This window comes from Seriola lalandi, unplaced genomic scaffold (genome assembly GCF_002814215.2).
Source record: "Seriola lalandi dorsalis isolate HSWRI2012SDOR001 ecotype SW California unplaced genomic scaffold, Sedor1 jcf7180002054885, whole genome shotgun sequence".
NCBI classification, from domain to species: domain Eukaryota; kingdom Metazoa; phylum Chordata; class Actinopteri; order Carangiformes; family Carangidae; genus Seriola; species Seriola lalandi.
Genome location: NW_019525437.1, coordinates 1,309,424 through 1,332,050, shown reverse-complemented (window position 1 = coordinate 1,332,050; position 22,627 = coordinate 1,309,424). Strand labels below are relative to the sequence as shown.

The window sequence follows — 22,627 nt, the reverse complement described above, 5'->3', positions numbered from 1 at the left end:
GTTGTGTCACAGCTCCTGTTTTTCTCTCATCTCTTCATTTCAGATGCAGTTCATGCTTCTGTTCAGTCGACAAGGCAAGCTCAGGCTTCAAAAATGGTACGTGCCTTTGTCTGATAAGGAGAAAAAGAAGATCACCAGAGAACTGGTGCAGACAGTCCTGGCTCGAAAGCCCAAAATGTGCAGCTTTCTGGAGTGGAGAGACCTCAAGATTGTATATAAGAGGTGCGTAGAAATAGGACTTGTGTATGAGCAAAATGTTGACTGGTTGAATGCTCACAGAGTTTGTCACACTTCCCAGGGCAATTGACAGACCTATCATTCATAGACGGTCAGAGAATCACGAGAATGTTATCAAAGAGATGAAGGCATTATTACAACATGAAAGAGCATTCATTTTACCTCATTATGTCCTGTTGCCGTGCCAACGGACAGGCAGCCAGACTGTTGGTGAACTCAAGTGACCCAACATGGCCAGATAGACACAGTGGTGGAGGTGCTGACCTGTCAGCGACTTTGCACCACAGCTCAACCAGACAGATTTTCTTAAATTTAAATAGTTTAATAAATTACTTTGCATTTTTCATAATATTTAGTTGTGTTTTTTTTTTTATATATGTGTCTGTGTTTTTTGCCTACAACAATTAAATTGACTATTATTACATACAATTAAGGCATAAAGGTGTTATTAAATGTGATTAGGGCTGCTGCCTGTGGATCTAGTTGTACTGCAGGGGTCAGAATACATTTTTACCTCCATAGTTCTGTGTAGCTCAGCTAACAGTTGAAGAGAGAGGGTCCTCTCTACTCTCATGTCAGAGGAGATTTCTTGTAAACTGTCTGTGTACTGATGCAATAATTCTGTGCCAAAATTGAACAATATTTGTCCTGAAGGTGAAGCGAAAGAGGTCAGAGAGTAGTAATTGTTTTGAGAACATGATTCAGTTTTGGTTGAGACGTTATGATTTTAAGGAGGCGTGAAGGGTCAGAGACATTTTGAAGTCCTATTTCTTTATTTTATTTAATTTTTTGACATATTAACCAAAATGAGAAGAAATGAAAATGATAAGTTGTCAGGTCAGATAGGTACATACATGATGTGCTCCACAGCCGGATGAGTCTCAGAACAGCCAGTGGAAATTTGTTTTGATACAGCAAAGACAATAACTGCTGCTGCTGTTTGATATTTAGGCTGTTTATAACACAGTATGAAATATAAAGTGTGAAATAGAATCTGGAAAGATGAGACCTGGAGCACAGTTACAGCAAAGCGTAGCTCCCATGGTTTCCTGTCTTCATGTTGAAAAAGAGCTCACAGCTGTAGACAGAGATTTTGATAAGGTGCAGCAACTAATATTGCAACATACAGCCTTCATGAAAACATGCAGCATGTCTGAGGCTGCAACCAGTTATTATTTTCATTATTGTTTAATCTATGATTATTTTCTTAATTAGCTGATTAATATTTATTTTCTATGAAACATCAGAAAATTGTGAAAAATGTCAGTAATAATTTCCCACAGCTCAGATTGAGATGTTTTATTCAACCTTCAGTCCAAAACAGAAATATATTAAGTTATATGTTTTTCATGCTGCTCATGAAACACATAGATACTGTTTGTCTTCAAGAATAAGAACCAGAGCCAACAGCGCAGTGCAGCTCCAAGTAAGACTGAGCTTCCTGCCATGTGTAAAACTCACAATATAACCATATAAAAGTCATAAACAACAAATCCATGTGTAGGGTCGAACCGTGTCATCAGGCTGCCACATGCAACACACAGTAGAGAAGCATTTTATTTACTTGCTCTACATAGAGCTACATGTGTCCTGTTGCCCTGCCTGCTGGTACACTTTGAGTCAGCTACAGTAAAAGTGCTGTTTCACTTCTCTGTGACAAAGACAACTGAACATCTGAACTGTAGTCATTGTTTCCTGAGCCTGGCTGTGCCATGCATTAACTTGCACAAACAGCAGACAGGGATGGCGTAGACAATGAAACAATAAATAATTCAAAAAAAGGGGAAGCCGATCAAATAACGGCAATCAATAATGCCAACAATTTCTAGTCCACTTCAGTTTGAGACCTGCTCCTTTATGCTTGTGTTCCCAAAATCTTCAGCCTGGTCCATTGTGCCCTCCTGACCTGCTGGTTGTGAGGGATCAACCGATCAGCTCCTTTATTAGCCGGTCATCACATGCTTAAAGAGTGCCTCAGGGATTATCAGGGATAAGGAACCATGGCAGAATGAGGCTTAACTGATACAGACTTCTGCACCTGGCTTCTGGCTTTTAAATGAATACCCTGGACACAGTAAACAGCAGTCACTGATAATACGAGAATTGTTCTCTCAGCACTATTATAGTGAGCTGGGAGACGGTATTTATCACTTTTGAGAGTCAGCTCCTCTTACATTCACTTTGTCAGGTTGACGTTGCAGTTTTCACAGTAGAATACTTTTTAAAATGCTGTTATTTTTTTACTTAGTCAAGTTGAACTTGGCTGCTTGTTGTTCTGTTGCAGATATGCCAGCTTGTACTTCTGCTGTGCCATAGAGGACCAGGACAATGAGCTCATCACACTGGAGATCATCCACAGATATGTGGAGCTACTGGATAAATACTTTGGCAGTGTGCGTTTCTGCTGTCCCCTCACTTCTGTTGATGACATTGCTAATCGTGTGTTTGTTAAACTGAGACTTAAAATACAATTCATTTGTAACTAGATCTGTTTTTAATTGCTGATTAACAGGTTTGTGAGCTGGACATAATTTTCAACTTTGAGAAGGCCTACTTCATTCTGGATGAATTCCTGTTGGGTGGGGAGGCTCAGGAGACATCCAAAAAGAATGTGTTAAAGGCCATTGAGCAAGCGGACCTGCTGCAGGAGGTAAGGCACTGAATTAAATCAAAATAAGAATAAAAATGATTTCATTTTCTCCCACTTCAACGGTCATCTGCCATTACTGACATTTCTGATTCTCCAGAGCAAAGTCAGGTGGAACTGAGGAGTGAATCAGAGTCTGAATCTTTTACCTCAGCACAGTCCTGCTTCCTCGTGAAGTTTTTATGATCTCAGTCATGGTTGATCTGGTGACACCTGTGCTTACTGGTGGCAACAGCACAGACAGTTTAATACTTTTCAAAGCAGTTTATCTGATGAGTCTGTTGAGTTTGTCACATATTGTTTTTATTGAATATTATTGAATCATAAACTAAAACTTTTCTTTTTAAATTTCCACCTTTTCAAAAATTGGTAGATGGACATACACTCACTGTGGCTGCGCGTATTGTTCCATTTTAAACCGACCCACTGTCCAAAAGATGTAGAAAATGACCACTGTTAATGTTAAATTTTAATATGAAGCAGCAACAGTAGAAAATGTTTAGCAGTAAATTAATCCAGCTCTGATTGGTTGAGGAGAATGAACAGTAAACAGTGAGTCTGTTATCCATGAGGTACAATTACAAACAGTAACACAGGATTACATGCTGAATCATTTGTGTAAAGGTGATTTGAATCCAGGGCGGGAATGTCAGATTAACAATGAAGCTGCTTTACAGAGAAGTAGCTTCTTAATGCTAATACACTGCGTTGGTGAAAAATGCCTACAATAAATTGTATAAAAATGCAATTTGATGACATGAAATTTTAAAGGTTTATAAATTTAAGTTTTATTATTATTCATTAGTCAGAGTAGGAGTGGTTGTATCTCGCAGTAAAAGCAGAGTAGTTAAAATATTGAAGTAATTAAATCACTAAGCTTTTGTGAAAGATGAGCGCTAACTTCATTAATTCACCCTCTGCTTATAATATTAAGTGTAAGGGGTCACTGAGCTGCTCGTGCTTCACGGTGTTTCTTTCATTCAGTGTTAACTTCATCTTTAATTTCATCTTCTGAGCTATATGAGTGTGGTACTTTTTCAGAAATGTTTTACATTTTATTTTCTTGTGATTTTCATTTCTTTGACTTCACAGTGCTGTATTGTCTTTCCATTTTGTTTGATTTTGCTCTTGATTTCAGCTCATATTTCTCTCCTGCTGTTGTGATTTGCAGAATATAGATTTTCAGATGCGCCTGTTTGCAGGTACTGTTTGTTAAAACCCAAATAACCCCCGCTGTAGTGTTAGATCAGTAGCTTTAGACATACTGTAGATTCACCACCACAACCACAGGAAACAACCAGCAACACCAACATTTCAAGTGTCAGGAGCACACTGTAGATATTGCAGTTGCTGGTGTGTTTTTCTGCTCTGTAATGACTCCATCCCTGATATCTCAGTGTCACTGTAATCCTAGGCACTAACCCATAACTTCTGCTGCAGCATATCTAAATGACCTCGCAGGTATATAGTTTTTCACCCTAAGGGACTTTTCACAAGGAGCTTACATTTGTTACAGCGACATTAATGACTGTGAAAAGTAATGCTGTGCTCAGGAGAGAAAAAGTGTCCTGATGACTGAAGGGAATATAATAGGACTCTAAAATCTATTACTACTTATTTAGAAAATACATTAATCACTTTAATTATTTTCTTTTTTATATTCCTTCAAACATGCATGTCCAAAATATGGAAGATAGTGGATAGTGGTTGATAGCACAATTAAAACATTAACATTCAGTAACAATAAATATCTAAAAGGAAAGTGATTTTCCAGTTTGATATTTCACACAATCTTCACAGTGTTTTCGGTCTTGTTTAAAAGCAGTGAAGTGAGGGGAGCATCATGGTGCAGCCCAGAAACAAATCCTCATTGTCTGCACTGCTGAGACCACACAAACACTCCTGGCCCACATTAGCATTTCATGTAGAAGGATAATAATTACAGTAGCAGAACCACAGTGTCACTGCAATTATGATCCTGACCGTAGGCATATTCAGCAGCACAACTGTGTCTCAGTGTAAGTACAAAGGAGGCTCTGCTTCACTTCACTCTGTTAATGTCATGATCTAAACCAGGAGTTTAAAGCTCCATATTTCCTCTTCTGTGTTTTATTTGAAGTGTTGATACATAAGAAGATATATTTGTGGTTTTAAGAACCAAACACCATCTCAGTGTAGTTTTACATCTCCTCTGTCAGGCTTCTCTCTGGAGCTCTAGTAACAACAGGTCACTGAGCCAATCAGAAGAGTGGAGGCTTTGAGCCTCTCTTCTGATTGGCTGATTGTTTTCTGAGTAATCAGATAAGAATATAGTAGATTTCAGGTAAACACAAACCAAATCCTGCAACGTTGGACGGTGGGTCCAGGTGGGCGGGGCTTGCTTTGTTGTGACATCCCAAAGTTCCAGAAGTCCTGACGGCTGGTTTTAAGGCTCAGTGTCTGAATACGGGCTGTGTGCATTTCTCTGTGGACTGAGGCTTTGATACTTTCACAGTATTAATATAGAAACTAGAGCTGCTTTATAATAAAACAGCACATGGACATCTACCTTTAGACTACATGGGACATTTAAACATTTCATAATTCAGATATCTTTAATTTTTTATTACATGAATTTCCCCAAGGGGATAAATAAAATATCTATCTATCTATCTATCTATCTATCTATCTATCTATCTATCTATCTATCTATCTATCTATAGTGATAGAATGAAATGAAAACATTGCATGAGTGACAGCAGAGCCATTAAATAGAAAACATTTTTTATAAATATTTCTATAGAGAATGCAAAATTGTCAAAATATATTAATGATTTCACAGGATTAGCCAGTGAATGCAGCTTTTAATGTTGGGGCAAAAACACATATTGTATTTTAGATTACACATTAGTGTAGCATTGACCTAATCATTGTCAGCAGACTGATGGGTTCTGCTGGATTCGTTTGATCAACATTTAGTCAGTTAGTGAGCCAAAAAGGCCACGCTAATGAGTTCTGGGAAGCAAAATCAGGTCACTGCTGACACCCCATTAACACCGGGTGGAGAAAAGTGATGTGAACTGTAGAGAGCGATCTACACTGCATTTCTGGGGGGATGATATTTACATACAGCATCAAACAATTCTGGCAAAGATCCCACATATTTAGCTACGAGTGACAAAAATATCTGTGGAAAGATATTCTGAAGTTTAAAAATAAGTGTATAATAAAATATGTTAAATTTAGAATAAGAATAATAAGGATTACTGATACAGATGTCCTGGAAAGCTCAGTAACTGACAATATTTAGTCAGGTTTAGTTGTGACATGATGTTCAACAACAGTTGTCCATATATCTGAAGCTCCATGTATTTGTTTGAATATTTCTATGCCAAAGCATAAAAAAATATTCTATTCCCCTGTAATTGATATTTGATTTTCATCATGGTTTTGGCTTAAGTCATTCACCATATTTGTGATATTGCTACATAAAGCTATGAATAAGACAATATTCAGACAAAACAGAGAGTTTACTCATGTTAGCAATCTGGGAAAGAGAAGTAGCCTGAAGAAATGAAGTGAGCAGTAAAGTTGAGACGCATTAGAAAAGCTGATTGTGGCCCACAACCATTTGCTGTGAGGAAGTTGCTGCTCAGCCAAGTCCATAATCCCCAAGGACAAACTGTGAGGCTGTTCATTGATTTACAGTCAGCAGTACCATCAGGGAGCCGTACTGTAGGGAACATACTGTACTGTGATCCTAAAAGGCTTATGGTAAGTTCCTCAGGTAGTCTTTTTCCTTTTAAGTGTATGAGGTGAGGAGCTTTTTAAAATCATTTAATTGATATTCTTGCTTGGGAATAAGTGGGGTCAGAACCTCAAGAGTGCCAATTCAGGTTTACCCTGAGAGGGAGAGAGAACCCCGTCTCTGATTGGCTCAATTCTGTTTTTATAGAGCCAGAGTGAAGACTGGGGAAGTTTGCCTAATGAGGAGCTCTTGTAATGGGCCTAGGGTCTGTCCGTGCCTCCGTCCAGGCAATTGGTAACTACAAGACTGGTGCAGTCAGTCGGTCAGCATGGGTTTCCAGTTCTGCGTGCCGTGAACTTTGACCTGCATGTACTTCTGAGTGAAAAATACATGACACAATGTGAATAACAGGCATGAACTCAAACATGTCTGAATACACTCAGTTTCACTAACAGGCGGCATAATCCAGGACTTTGTGTTACATCGTAAATTTGAATAATCTTTTACGTAATTGTAACAAGTAACAATTTGTAAGATTTAATTTGTATTTTTTACAGTTTTCTCTAAATTGTAACTTGTAACATGAAAGTGATAGAGCTATGCTGCCTGTGTGAAGACTGGCCTGTTTTACTAACAGCACTGAATGAATTTGCTCAGATTAAGGATACATATCGTTTTCTGATATATGACTACAGTATTTTACATTTACTTGTTGTAATATTGATTCTGCAGGTTTTTGTATGAGGTGTCATTTGACCCGAAATGACCATCGTCTACGAGGTGTGGCCCTTCATAGTCGTTATAGACTCTGAAGTCAAACTGAAATCGAACATTCTGGTCTTGTACGTCACCAGCTGTTTCCATCCTTATTGTTGCGTCGCAAAGCACAGCTCCTGTCGCCTAGCAACTTTGACAACACATAACTTCTTTGTACAGAAACTTGAGGTTTTAAGGTCCTCGGGTTTAAAAGTTACCGTTAGCTGTTGAACTGAGCTGAAACCCAATACTTACATTTAACAGCGTAATCCTCAGGCTCTCTGTCGGTGTTGATTGCTGCCATATTATTTTCATTACTGGTGCGCAATGAATCTTGGGATACGTTGTGTCATGAAGAATCCACCTGTTGGATCCTTTGTTGTCCAGGAAAAGAAGGACACATTTGAAGGAGCCTTTCAAATGGGACAGCCATGTCGCCTCTGAAGGATGCGACCCCTAAATTAGGACACAGTCCTTGTCAGTGTAATTTAGTGATCAGACTAATCAAATGAACTTTTAAAACACAGTGCAGTGGTGAAATGCAGAATTTGTGTGTGTTGTCAACTTTCCAACAAATGGTTCATAAGATAATAAACAAATTCCTTGAGGACCTAAATATAACATACATATACTGTAAATTAGTAGATATAACAACTGCGTGGTTGAAGTAATGCAAGGGTTGAGTTGGGGCACATTTGGAATTTTGGCCCTTGAGCTTTAAGGTATTAGTGAGTGCATAGTTCAGTGATTACATGGAAACATACCACAGGGGATTTTAGCTGAAGCTATTTTAATAAGCCTTTAATGAAACATTTCTCAGAAGCTGGCCGATAGTTTGGTGCCAGCAAGCAGATCTTCTTTTGGAATAGCGATGCCTCTGAAGATTTCCAGCTCTGAATGTGAGACATCAGAGGTAAATTGAACAGAGACGTCCCAGTGAAGAGTTCACTGTTATTGTGGAGGTGCTCCTGGTCCCTGAGCGCACACTGTAGATGTGTAGGCGATGTAGGCTCCTGTGAGTTTTGGACTTTACCTGAGTTGATCAGTGTTGCATCACTCTGTTTATTTTTGTCCTTATGAAAAATGTTTGCCTCACAGGTGTGATGGTCCCAAGTATGGCCTCTGAGTCCTCTGGTCTTTTCCAGAACTAGGCAGCTGAGGTGAATACTCTGTGTCTGTACCACTAGAGCCTTATAGTCAGAACTAGTCTCAGTCCTCTCACTGTGTATATCAGTCTGTGTGTAGCTTGGTTCGTGCTGGTTCAGATAGTGTTCCTGATGTTGTTCCTGGTTTCCTGTCAGTAGTAACAGTCTCTCCACGGCTCACAGCACATGTTTGTATTGGAAACACAGTCTGTCTTATTCTGTTTGTCTTCGTTTTTCATGTATGTGTAACATCTCATTGACAGTGTCCACACCACCAAATGTTTTCTATGGCTACATTTCTGCAGTCTGGAGAGGCGACACTTTAACTGTGTGGTCACAGTTACATACATTTAAAACATTGAGCGGTGCACCGTTCAAACTGTTCCTGTTTACACATCACTCAAACTGAAATGACTCTCACTAATGGGGAATCTTACTCAGGATCAAACAGATTTGTGGATGCTTTTTCCTTAATGAAATCCTGAGTATGATCTTAATTAGCTCAGCTCACTGTTACTATAAAGATTAACAGACAAAAGAAAACCTCTGTTGGCTTTGGGTGAGTAGGAAAAATTTAATTTCCAGTTCAAGGAAACCTTAAATGAATAGTTCAACTTTTTGAGAAATATGCTTATTCACTTTATTGACAAGAGCTACATGAGATGAACAATATAACTTTCATGTCTGTATGGTAAATCTGACACTGGAGTCAGGAGATTGTTAGCATAGCTTAGCATAGAGACTGGAAATAGGGGGAAACCATGAGTTAATTGCTTAGATATATGTTGGAACTATTTCTCATCCAGGTTCAGCGACCTCCTGATCTCTTACCCTTCCAGGATAACTCCACATAAAAGTACAAATTGTGGTTTTTACATTTTTGTTTTTGCGCCAATTAAACAAACAAGACATAATGTGGTAAATAGTGATCTTAGTAAAGTTTAGACAGAGCCAGGAAGTAACTGAGCTTTTTTTTTTTTTTATAAAAACATCCTGGCTCACTCTTCATATTTAATGGACAAACATCAGAGTGCTATCTCTCTTCTGATCTAACTCTCAGCAAGAGAGTGAATAAGAATATTTCCCATAATATATAAACCACATCTTTAAAAGGCAACACAGTGATGAGAGTTTGTTTTTGATGCCTCCTGCCTGCTGCTCTGTCTCCTGCATGTCCTGTGAATGAAGTGTCTGATTGAGGTGGCTGTTACGGCCTAATGTTGTCCTGTTTTCTAAGTTGTGTGCATTTCTCTCCCCCAGCCCCGTCATGAGTACTTTAATGTGCCTGTGTACTGATTGGCTGCCATCGCTGCTGCTGCTGCTGCTGCTGCTGCTGCTATCCACCCTGCATGCTGAGCTCCTCAGTGCCTGGCACCTTTCTTTCTTCCCTCTGAGCACCTGTCATTGCCATTGGTTTGGGGGCCGTCATAATATTCTCAGTCCACTGTTCAGCTGGATACATGACAGTCATGTTATAAATTTGTCCCAATAGTAAAAGTAAATTGAAATGTTTTAATAATATCTACTTAAACTAAAATTCATCAATATTTCTATTGAGTCATATTTGTTGTGGCGATATGTTCCATGCCTGTCATCGGTCCACTTACTGTTTCATTGCACCAGCAATGCAGCAAGGTTTCATCATGTGCCATCACAACCCAAGTTTGCTGTTTGACAAAATAATTTTAACTTTAGACCCACTCACTGGTGTTTTTCCAGAGCTTTCAGCTGTATCTCTTGACCTTCATTGGCTTTATTTCTAAAATGTTTCCAATGTGAAGAATGACATTTCAAGATCAACAAAAAGAAAAACAATTCCTTAGTTCAACAAACCACTTAAGGAGCTAATTTAGTCATTAGCTAAAATCAGTTTACATCAGCTGATGTTGTTCTGGTTCAAAAACATCTGTAAACTTTTGGATCGTGTTGACACATGATTGAAAACCTCAGACTAAGATTAAATAAAATGGGTCATATCCAGTATTTTGTTATGAGGGATGGTCTTGTTCATCTATTGCCACTCAAAACTTGTAGGGGAAGTCTGCCCCCTGTTGCACAGGTTGTAGTACAGGTGCATTAATATTTCTGACTGTGTTTAAGTAAATGGCACAGCTTCACAGTATTTCAATGTTAACACACTCTTTCAAAAGAAATGCTTGAATTCCAGTATGAGCATCCCATTTCTGATGTTACTTAAACACAGATTCATCATTGAAGTCATTGTTATGTGTGAGAGGTGTTGATCCCATCAGTTCTGTATTTCATATTTTTATTGCTTTCCTCGTTGGTCTTGTTTTTATGTCTGACTTCACATTACATCAGCCTCATGTGGGAGGAGAATGCAGGAGAAGTCATGTTACTTTTTCATGTCTTTTTGCTCATATATTCTCAATTCAAACCACATACAGTATATGTGCATTTTAGTTTTGTCCTTGCTGTAATTTCTAGGATTTGTTGTTGATATAAGTTTGAAACAAACCTTTGCTCTGACCACGGGACAGAGGGGACAGCCTTTTAATATCTGTCCACTTATAAGCTGAGTTATTCTTGATCCTTATCTTGTAAATTATTGATAGACCCTGATTATTTCCTATTTAAATAAATAGCAAAAAGCCACTTTGAAGGTAAGTAATATTAATGGGATTAATACTAAAGAAATATTTGCACTGATTAACCAAGGGGCTCTTTTGACTTTCTACATCATAAGAAGAAATCAAACATAATTGAAATAATTAGCTTTACACTTGGATTTATCTGTCATAACTGCACACTGACTAAGCACTTAAAATGTTTTATATGATCAGTCATTGTTCATCTGTGTCCTACTAATGAAGACAGATTGCATTAATAGACTATCGTGATTAATTGAGGATATTTTATCAATGTATATAATAGATAATGAATAAATTGTTTATGATTATTTGTCACTAGAGCACACTGGTGTCTTTCTTTGATGTAACTGTTTGGTCCCTATGTTAATGGTTAAGTTGGAGCTGACATTCAGTGATGTAGTTTTTCTGCAGTTGTTATCTTGTGTGTTTGAAACCTCAGCACTGAACAGTGCTCAGCTCCATGTGTTCTTCAGACGAAGAGGTTTAGCCGACATAACAGGCGACAAGGGAAACATCATTCCAGCAGAAACTACCCGAGAGCGAAAAGTCTGTAATTGGTGAAAATGCATAGTTTATGTTTCAAAATCTGGGTTGAACATTTTGTACTGAAACTGAAATGACACCTTGAAGTTACTGTGGGGAAGTGGGTTGTTTTTCTCCTCTTACCATGAAGCCAGACTTCTGTCTCACTGCTCTGATGCAACTCCTCTCTTTACTTTGTGCTGAACCTTGTTTTAGGATGCCAAAGTAAGTGCTTCTCTTTCTTTCTGCCAAAAGCCACCTGCTCTCATCTTTTCCTGTATTACCATGTCTATGTCTTTGTACACATTATTGTAGCTACTACATTGATTAAGATTGATTAGATTTAGCTGTAACTTTAATTGTGGTATCAAATCCCCAAATATGAATGTAGAATTTGGTGGGTGAACTAAACTATAGAGTGGTGGGTTCCCTACTCAAATCCACCTCTTTCACTTTACATTTATTGATCAATATAAAAAATATGAATGAATGCAGCTGTAAAGGTGCCCTGTGGAGTTTTTGACCATTAGCAGTGCTACTGGAACAGTGTTTTTATGAGTTTTGTTTGCATTGCGCACACAGACGAACGAGGTCATTCACTCTCCTGCCTTTCGCTCTGTTGCACTGAGAAACTGTTTGTGCTGTTACCGTGAAGAGAGGTGAAGCAATGCTTTCACAATGACAGGGAAGAAGAAGAATGGCTTGCAAAGATGGATGTAAACAATGAACATTTTAAAATCATTTAAAAACTCAACACATTTATTGGGCTTCAAGGGTAAACAACACATTTTGGGAAAATGAATTTAAAAAACTCAACAAGAAAAACTCAGCAGGGGCCCTTTAACTTGAACAACTATTTGTAGCATCAGATTCCCTAATATGAATTTAGTAATGTACTAATGTAATGTATTAATGTAGAATTGGGGGGGGGTCCTCACTGTGAGCCATGTCAATTAGTGCAACTTTAACTTCATCAACTAATCACACCCAAAACATTAGGATGAACTGAGCTATAGAGTTACAACCACCCACATATATTAATTTGATAAAGTATTAATGTAATCGATTAATGCAGCTTTAACTTTGAACTGTTTTAACCATTTGCATGAAGCCAACAACTGAATGGTTGCCTGTCACACCGTGTAAAAATCCCCCCAGCATTGCTGCTTTTGAGATAGTTGTAACATTAAACCAGATAAAATGTGGCGTCACGGTGTGTATGTGTCTGCACAGTTGAGTAACAGTGTTGGTGTTGAAATCTCCCATCTTCATTGTGTGACGTTTAGTTCACTCAACACTTAACTGGAGCTCTGGTTCCTCTCTCCTTCAACAGGAAGCCGAGACCCCACGCAGCGTGCTGGAGGAAATTGGACTCACATAAACATGGTCCTCATCATCATCATCATCACTTGCCACACACTCCTCCATCTGCCAGCTAAACTGCTGTATGTAGCCGATTCCAACTCCAATTCACCTTTGAGCACACACAACCTCACACACATACACACACACACACACACACACACGGTGCATCTGCTCCACAACTCTGCCTTTGCTTTCTTTTCTTTTTCTGAGACAAACATGTTGCACTGTTTGTGTATGTCCTACTGAGTTATTTATTTGTTCAGTCTGATGACGTTAACTGTTACCAAGGAAAAATTCTGCATAATTAAGCTTTTTGCTGCTCTCCAGTTCACAACCAAGGTACTGTACTGAGGGAACTGCTCAATCTCAATTTGACCAAAGCTGGTGGGATCACATTATCCTGTGAATTAGATTCATGATTGCAGAAAAAGTATAGTATATATTGCAAAGGGAAGTCAAAAGTATTACAATAACAAAACCAAAGAATTTCATTTCATCTCGATTAACAATGCATTGTGATTATCATGAACCTGACTGTTCAAGCAAAACACCTTGCACCTGGTATGTGAACACTGTCCTTACACTGTAATGCACCACTGCAGTCTCAAGTGAAAAGACTGGTGAAAATGTTCTGTGTCATATTATAAGTATTATCTCAGTTTACAGACCGTTATCACTCTACTGGTTTCTAATGCCACTTAATGTTGTCTGCCTTAATCTCTGATGGAAAGAATCTGTTATTGTCCCATTGTTGCAATGTAGCAGGTAAATACAATGAGTTTATTTTATTTATGTGTAATGTGCAAGAACTAAATTGACTGTTCTTCTTTTTCTTCGTGTTTACTATTGAATTTTATTTTTTTCTAATGAAAAAACTGTTACTGTGGATTCTTAAATTATCTGATCAGTATTATAAAGGCTCAGTTTAAGGCACCAGATTATTTGATTTAAAGCTGAATTAGTCCTTTTTTGGCCACTAGGTGGCAGAAATCCAAAGAAAGATGACATTGACAGAGCCCTGAAATATTATCGCCTTTTTAAGTTGTCCAGCAGACATGGAGCAACATGATTGTACTATTTTCTGGCCACCTGCTGAAGTCCAATATTCCTTTAGATCTGTTTTGGTTTCCACCAGCTGAGGGAAATATCTGAATATTCAGGAGTCAGACATCTGACACTATGTCTACACAGCGGCTGTAGACAGAGCAGCAGATTAACAAAGCAGCAGCAGCTCCTGTACTCCGTCTGTGTCTACACAGGATGCATTCAGGGTACAGTACTGAGTTGTAGGTCACCCACAGCTTGGCAGGGCTCACAGCCCAATACACAATCACTGTACGTATGTTTGTAAAAATGCAGGAAAATATACTTGACATATAAAAATACACATTGGGTTGCGTTTACAGGCTTATAGTGCGAGTAAAATGTGAGCTGTTACATGACCTGTGTGAGCTGGACTGGGTATCTGTTCTGTCAGGCAACTGAAAAACATGGCTGAAACACTTTCTGTGTAGACATGCTGTGGCTTTCTTCACAGGTTAGTGGACTAGCTAACTGCTTTTTGGTCTTGGGCTGGTAGTTTACAGGAGGCTAAGCAGACCCTGTGTGATGTTAACAACTGCCTGATGCTGCTGAAGGTGAGGTGGCTGACAGTGGTAAGACTTACATACAATAAAGTGTGGATGTTAAACCAAAACAAAGAGCTAAAAGCTCAACATAGCTAGTTATAGGATCTCCATGGGTTTGTCAGTACAGGCCTCCCCTTTCATACTTCACATATGCATCCAATTTAAAATGGGGGCATGTACTATAAATCACTGTTTTCCCTCTTTGATAGACTGATTTCATACAGACCACGGACCAGGTGATAATTTAGAGCTCCTACACACCTTAAATCCACCCTCTCAGGTGTTTTCATTAGAGCTCCTCCCAGGTGATAAGCCTGTACAGACTGTGTTAATTGACAACTCCCTCACTCCTGTGTTAATGTGCAACCAAATTAGACCTCTGATTCTCATTAGCCCAGGGAGTTTGGTGACCTCATGTAACACTGAGCATGGCTCCACCTTACTCCGACCTGAGCAGAGGTCTAATGAGGAAGAGCAACTGAAAACAGCTGTGAGGGTCTTTTAAAGCCGTTTCACTGTTGACTAAAAATTGGTAGATTTAACATAAAAACAAAGAAACTTTGTCCATGTGTCATGTTGTACAGCATGTTAACTACCTATTTACTACTGTGACTCTGAAAAAGTGACCATGCATAAAATAGCAATAGCGTCATAAACCACAGCAGAGTATTGAGATTTTTTTTATGTACTAAAACAGTAGTTTCCAGCCACTTTGATGAGTACTCAAACACATACACACATATGTATTAGATGCCTTGGACACAGGACTGTGCAAACATCATAAACTGGCATTCAATCTGTATTTTATGTTCATCCTGCACAGGTATGTTCATCTTTACGAAGCTGGTATTGGTTATTTTATTTCTGAACTCACTTTTCTTTTTTTCCATTTGGCAACTTCCTCTATATCATAGTTCATTTACATCTCTAAATAAATAAAATCTCTATTATCTCTTTTATATACAGTAACTACAAATTAGCATTTTCATGCATAATTGACTGTGTGTGCTGTTCTGTATCTCAGATGTGTGACTGATGTATAAAGTGAAATATACAGTAGCTACAGCTCGAGTGCAGTGCAACCTGTGTTTCACATTACTGGACTTGTGTTTACTCGCTGAGGATAAATTGTGCAGTTTACTGGCACAGTGTCTGAAATGGATAAAGGAGGAAGGTTATGTTTTCCTGTCAAGTTCAGCAATAAAGAGTACTCTGGGGGCGGAAAGTCTGTGTTGTCACAAACAGCTTGTTTCCTTTTATTCTTCACAGGTCCCTCAGACATGAGGACAAAAAAACTTCCTGGTTTTGGTGATAAAAAGAGCAAATGTGTTTCCATGTGTTGTTACACATTGACAAAGACATGTTTACATACACTCAACCAGCATGAGATATAGAGATATTCTTTGGTTTCAGAAGCTTCGTGACAAAACATCGTATCCAAAAACAGATTATAAACGTAAACTAAATAAAACAACATGTATTAACTTAAGAAAAGCAGGAGATTCATTGAAGCTGATAAAGTTGATGGTAGAAATGTAACACTACAGTTTGTATAAGTATAAACACAAAAGACGAAGGCTTTTGGATCCATTTTCCTGAACAAATGTTGACACGGACAGGAAGAACACAGCTTGTTTGGACCTGCATTTCTCCAGAGTACATCATATCAGCATCTCCAGTATGTGAGTGTATGGAGACGAGACATTTGATCACAACAAATACATACAGTATGTTCAGTCATCCATTGTGTCATTTTGATAAAATACACATCGTCTGTACAGTAATACACTATCAACAGCTTTTAAAAAGTGATATGAAAGGGGCGTCGAGTGGTGCAGTGGGTTGAGCAGGCGCCTCATATGTAGAGGCTACGGTCCTCGCTGCAGTCGGCCCCGGTTCGAATCCCGCATCAGACGGCCCTTTACTGCATGTCATTCCCCCTCTCTCTGCCCCATCTCCTGTCTCTCTCCACTGTGCTATCATAAAGGCATAAAAAGCCCTAAAAAATATACTTTAAAAAAAAAAGTGATATGTAAATAGGTTATTGTGTGTTATTAGAAACCAACACAACATAGTTTTCATTCAAAAAAAAAAAAAGTGTTGGCTCAGTATTAGGATAAACTTGTTATATGGCTCACATTTAAATCCTCTGCAACTGAAAGAAAATATCACTTGATTTGGTTGAAGTTATTTCTGCAGCATCAGACCAAAGCACATCAAAACCTAAGGTCTCTGATTTCATACTTCACACTGAATCTATTTATTATTTTTGTTACCTGGATGTTTAAATCAGGATGAACTTGAAATCATCATAACAGCACTTGCATCTTAAATGTATCTTTAATATTAGACAAAAAACAGTTTACACTGATATTGTTGAATAACAGAAGTTGATGAGTCAGGTTGCTGACTGTGTGACTCTTCTCTCTTTGTGTTACTGTTACGCTTCAGCTTAACAATATCCTAAAATTTAGTATCATCCTGTAATTGGCATTTGTGGGATCAGTGGCCACTGTTCAGCAAAATTAATTCCTGAGGCTGAGCCTGAGGAACATTTTCTATTCATTGTGGAGATGCACTTTATGAATCTGAGATGAAGGACAATATCTCCTCCTCTTTTAACTATGGGAGACAATATTGAATATTTTCTGATAGAACTTTAAACTATAAATAGCATAGTGAAATGTAAATGACATTCAGTGGTATTTCTCCATCTCTTTCAGATGACCAATATTGAAATTAATCATCCCACTAGGAGAATAAAATCTATCATCAGGTGCTGTTTATGACTTTAGCGGTGGTGTCCTTCAAACAGTTAAGCCTAGAGGAGCTTAATTGCTCTAACTACTCCTTTAGCATATCTTCAATCTCTTTGTCCCAGTTGTCATCGTGGTTCTCGTTATCTGCCAACACGTCGTACTCCTGAAGTTCCTCCTGCAGCTCTCTCTCCCAGTCCGCAGTCTCCTCTGAAAACAACAAATGTTGAGTCACTCACTGAACTCTGATAAACAACTCTACCAATTACATGATAACATAGTTGGACAAGAAGACTTGCCCTGTTGTGTGTTTGAATGTTCCCGCTTGTCCAGAACTAGCTGTTCCATTTCTTTGCGTAAATCGTCCTCGTTTATCTTGCATGAGTCAAAAGCATCACTCACAAATTCCGACACATGCGGGCTGGTGGAGATCTCCTCTTCATCCTTTCATCAAGGAAACAGAGCAAAGTCTGAATGTAACTACACTGACTTTAGTCTTTTTACTACTTTATTAGGTATGCTCTTATTTTCTTGGGTGTTTTAAACTTTGAAAACAGGAGCTTACCCCACTTGACTTCGGTTTGGTACGACAGATGGCAGATGGATTTTTCCCTTTAACTAAATCTGAAAAAATCATTTTGGCATTATCTCTCAAGAAGGTGATCAATAACATTAACAGTGCAGACTAATCCATATAAATGATTCGCTACTTCTGCTTTTAGCATTGCTGTTATGCAGACTGTGGCACAAACCAATGCTAAAATTCAATGTACAAAAAGTTCCTAAGATTAGCTAACTTTTTAGTTTACCATACAATGTTTGCCCGTACTTTCACCATTCTTTTTGTTTAGATTATATTTAATATTTATGGATTTTTGTGTGTGAAGCTATCATTTAAAATGTATTATTTTCATTCTTCTGACTGACATGAACATTAAGATTAAAGACAGGCCTTTTAGTTTGACACTACACAGTAGATTGTACCCTTTTGATGAGGATCCTGAGGACTGCAGCCAGTTTTCTCCACATGCCTCCATTCAGCAGTCTGTTGTGCTGCTAGAGCTGTGAGCTGAGCCGACTGTTTTATCAAGGACACGCGGTAGAAGTAATTCTTCCAGAACACTTCCTCTTTCACCCTAAAGAGATTGACATAGAGGAATAGACTGTCATCTCTGTGGTAGAATGAGGTATTTTTGTTTTTAATAAACCCACTCTTGTGCAGAGATGCACATGATGAAAACACAAGTTAATGTGTACAGTAAGTAAGAAATTCTCACTGTTTGGGGACCAGATGGAAGCGCATCTTTCTGAGTAGCTCATCTTCCTCCAGCATCACCATGGCAACTGGATACATTTGCTCAAAGTCAAAGTGAAAATGCATCCCGGCAGGAGGGTCTCGCAAAAAATTTCTTTTGTCCTGTCAAAACATTAAGCAATATTAAGCAATACGCTTAATATTATATAGATGCACAATTCAACTACTTTTTTTTTTTTTAATATCAAAATAAATGTCTTGTAAGGATTAATACTAACAGCTGAGAGAGCTAAAATCTGTTGCTGTATGGTGTCCTCTTCATTATAACCGACCCATGGTGGCACAGCAGCACCTAGTAACAATGAAAACTAGCTTGTAGTTATGGTATTGTGATGTTAATATACTTACATGTTGTGCATTTTTGGTCAGCGAGCAATTAAGTAACTGTTAAGTGACCACTTAAAGTGTAGACAGTAATAACTGAGTGAATATAGAAATAAACACAGTATTCAGTACTTACCAAACGTTTTTGCTTTTTTCTCCTGAACAAACTTTTCTTGTTCTTTCTGGAAATCACCCAAAATGGTCTGAGGGAAGAAAACATTTCATCCGGCAGGCCAAAAAAAGGATGTGATTTAATTTCTACAGACACCAAGGGATATTTACCTTATCAATGATTCCATTTATTTTCCCCTCCTCTACACTTTTCTTCAATGTTTGTGCCGTTTCAACCACGGACTCGGACAGTTTCTTTGAGGCACTGCTGGCGAAATCATAGATGAAACCTAAAAAAATATGATCACCGTTACGTATGTTACGCAGATGTAGCAAAGCAACTAAACACATTCAGCAAAATTGACTGTCCATACTATTACTATACTAAAGTTTATCAAACTTACCACTGAAGCCTTTAGCATCTCTCTCAGCAGCACTTGTCCGCTCACTTTCAACAGCAGCCGTCGTTTTGTTTATTTCATGATTCGTGTCCTCGTTGACATCAACAATAGACTCGCCTTCTTGTTTAACTTGGCCATTTTCACCTTCTATTCCAAACCAAGCCCCCAAGTTCTTAAACATACTTTAAATATTTTGTCAAAAATCTTAATAGAAGTTCTTTAACATAAACTAATGATTAATTACTTCGTTTATGTCAGTTTTCTGTTTTGAAACTAACTACAGTGTGGTAGTTGGTGACGTTTCACCACTCACCCATTTCCGCGGATTGCCTAAGTTTGACCATCCTGGCTACCCTTAATTTAACAGGTTGTCATGGAAATGCGTTGTACTCGAAATTACGAGTTTGTCTTTACCCAAGTTAATGGTTAGCTAAATGGCCATTTACTGCGGTTAGTTTTGCCTAACCCCAAACAGCATTGTTAAAATTTAAACTCTGGAGTTGGAATAGGTTTATATCTTTAAAAATAAAGTAGAGCAAAGTTTTTTCAGAGGGGAATCTTGCTTGACTTGCCAGCAAACGGTAACGCTAGAGGGCACGCTTGCGCTGTGTTTCGCTACACTTGTTATCCTTGTTGTCCATGGATGGAGCTAGGTTAGCTTAGCTAATTTAAACTCTCCTGAGTGTGTCAGTGTGTCGTTCTTGGTTTGGATCATGTAGTAGGATACGGACTGAGCTGCTGCGTTTAAAACAGTGGGAACTGTCGACTTATTTCACGAAACGTACAACTAGCCATTTGTTTAAAAAGTGATTCATTAGAAAATAGAAACTTTTACAAAAGATGAAGCATGTTTAACGTAAACCTGGGATATAGCTGCGTGCCACCCCGAGGAAGCTTTCGTGTTCACCGGTTTATCCAGAAGTTGAACTCCCAGGTAAGGTCAGCCGTCTAAACACTTGGTTTGTGATCATTTTTTATAAAGCTATAGGTTTGGTGCAGTAGAGTAGTTGATATTATAATTTTGCGCCTGTTGATCCGGTTACAAATGTGTGAGGCAGGTCTGTGTAACTCAGCTCAGTTTTACTTATTTGTTGATACAGGCGAAGATGGTTTCCATTGTGCTGCTCGACATTGTTAGTGTGTCTCACAGATAAGAGCATTAAGTTTAAGTCAGCCTGTCTGGAGTATGACAACAGGTGTTTACCAAGCGTTACAGATTTCTTAAATTAGTGACACCGAGATGCAGTTTTATTCCCCATAAACACTAAAACAGTTCGTATGACGGGCGAATGTGCTGGATTTAACATTCACACATTCATTCGTGTCCTGAAGCGTTGTCCCTTTCAAATTAAGAGCATAAACGTACTTCCAACTGTTGAAGCTAGCCGAGCCATAGTGACCATGGAAGTCGGAAACCTATGGAAATTATGCATATTTGATGTTTGCATCTTATAATTAATCAGAATTAACGCGGCCAAGACCTTTTGCAATTCATTTTAGATGCAATTAAGATTATTTTGCTTTGTGTAAGGTTTTGTTTAACTTAATGGGGCGGCAATGTTTGAAAACACTTACTGTATTACTCAACATTGACAAGCAATGATTGTCTACTTGATCTACTATTCTTTTTTCTTCTAAACATGATTATGGTTAATACAGATTAAAGCCTGCAAAACGTAAAAGACAATAGGCCACGAGTAATCAATTTTAGGTTCGCAGCAGCATCAACTAGCGTAGCCTACAAATCAGTGTTGGTCTGATTAAAATGCAGTTGGGCAAAAATAAAAAGTAGAGTTGATGAAATGAATATGAACAGCATTCTGTAAAATCTATTAATAATCCAGAATCTTTCAGTTTTCTTTATTTTGTTTGTATTTTTTAACTAAGGTACAGCATTAATGGTTAAGATTTATTATTTAATGGCTCAAACAGATTTACAATGACCAGTTTTCTACTGCAATATTGGCTTTTAATAACACAGCTTGCCTAGAGCAGATATTGCATATGAACAAATACATGAAAAAAAATAAATCCTCCAAAACAAGTTCAGCTGTAATAAATTGCAAAAAGCATTAAGAGAGAAGCATTAAGTGGATAACAGTTTCAAATATTTCCTTTTCAACCAGTCTAAAATTAGTCTCTTAATGAGTTTTTCTCCAGACACTGGTAAAATTCTCACTTAGTTTTATTCAGTGTAGATTGTACAGTCAGTTGTATTTTCAGGGCAAGCTCAGGTTCAGGAGGGCTTAAAAGATCAGTGGTATAACATGGGGTCAGACCATGCTGAGCTGTGAAAGTGATCAATAAAATCTTGATGATTTATGATTGACGGAAATATTGTCTTGTGCTTTAGCACCAGTTAAGATCTAGCTAAAGCTTCCAACTTTCTCAATTATATGCGCAATAGTATTTTATGAATAGTACATTGGGCCCGAAATTGCTCTAAAGTAGCGAATGTAGTCCACATGGGACTGTACTTAACATGTGTTGAGTGGACATTGATGATCTTTATTTTCATAACAGTATCATGGATGCCGAAGGATATAGAAATGACTTACACTACACAGAAGCAGAGAGTCCTTGGCATGTGATGCAGAAATCAGGAGATCTGGATCAGAGGAGCAGAGATGGAGAGAGCTGGAAGCTGGTGGATGTATTTCTCTCAGGAGGTGCGCCATGGGGGTTTACACTCAGAGGTGGACTGGAGCATCGAGAGCCACTCCTCATAACCAAGGTGAGTGATCTAAAATACTCTTATATCAAAGATAGGTGAGAATTGAGGTGTTCAGTGCAACTCAGCAGGTTGGAGAGCTGGGCTTTAGCTGCAAAACAAAAATGCTTCTATAGGGTTTTGATTGGCAAAATCCTTAAATTTTTTCCTTCCTGTAAATTGTCAATTCCAGTCAAGTTGTCAATGTCATTAACAAGTTGCACATTTTAATACTGTAGTCAGCAAAGTATATAAAAATTACATGCAATCAAATTGTCATTGTTGCAGCATTCAACAGCATTTTTAACATTTTTAAACATGTGGGTTTACCAAGTAAATGACTAATAAAAGCAAGATCATCGGTCAGAGGT

The 22,627-nt window shown here is 38.2% G+C and overlaps 3 protein-coding genes across 8 annotated transcripts in view; 2 read left to right on the top strand and 1 right to left on the bottom strand.

Moving 5' to 3' along the window:
- The first annotated feature begins 14 nt into the window (after window positions 1-14).
- Window positions 15-15,881, top strand: LOC111671727 (adaptor related protein complex 1 subunit sigma 2). 5 transcript variants are annotated; one of them, XM_023428895.2, is made up of 6 exons: window positions 15-222; window positions 2,522-2,630; window positions 2,750-2,887; window positions 4,056-4,086; window positions 8,466-8,527; window positions 9,773-11,444. In XM_023428895.2, the coding sequence occupies exons 1-5, from the start codon at window positions 44-46 to the stop codon at window positions 8,516-8,518; spliced, it is 510 nt and encodes a 169-aa protein (XP_023284663.1). In that variant the 5' UTR covers window positions 15-43; the 3' UTR covers window positions 8,519-8,527; window positions 9,773-11,444. The 5 variants fall into 5 exon arrangements, with proteins under 5 accessions (XP_023284663.1, XP_023284665.1, XP_023284667.1 ...); XM_023428897.2 differs by lacking the exons at window positions 4,056-4,086; window positions 8,466-8,527; window positions 9,773-11,444 and adding exons at window positions 6,819-6,905; window positions 12,980-15,881; XM_023428899.2 differs by lacking the exon at window positions 8,466-8,527.
- LOC111671596 (synapse-associated protein 1) lies at window positions 15,866-19,885 on the bottom strand. The gene is made up of 9 exons (XM_023428723.2): window positions 19,550-19,885; window positions 19,317-19,435; window positions 19,171-19,237; window positions 18,929-19,002; window positions 18,673-18,812; window positions 18,380-18,531; window positions 17,961-18,019; window positions 17,695-17,839; window positions 15,866-17,605 (listed from the first exon to the last, which is right to left on the bottom strand). The coding sequence occupies exons 1-9, from the start codon at window positions 19,725-19,727 to the stop codon at window positions 17,484-17,486; spliced, it is 1,056 nt and encodes a 351-aa protein (XP_023284491.1). The 5' UTR covers window positions 19,728-19,885; the 3' UTR covers window positions 15,866-17,483.
- A 348-nt stretch (window positions 19,886-20,233) lies between these two features.
- shroom2a (shroom family member 2a) overlaps window positions 20,234-22,627 on the top strand; it is a 34,837-nt gene continuing 32,443 nt past the window's right edge. The window contains exons 1-2 of one of the 2 annotated variants that reach the window (XM_087179970.1): window positions 20,234-20,485; window positions 22,070-22,280. In XM_087179970.1, coding sequence (XP_087036096.1) covers window positions 20,394-20,485; window positions 22,070-22,280 — 303 coding nt within the window. In that variant the 5' untranslated portion in view covers window positions 20,234-20,393. The remainder of the gene's footprint in view (window positions 20,486-22,069; window positions 22,281-22,627) is intronic. The other variant, XM_023428903.2, reaches the window with a different exon arrangement.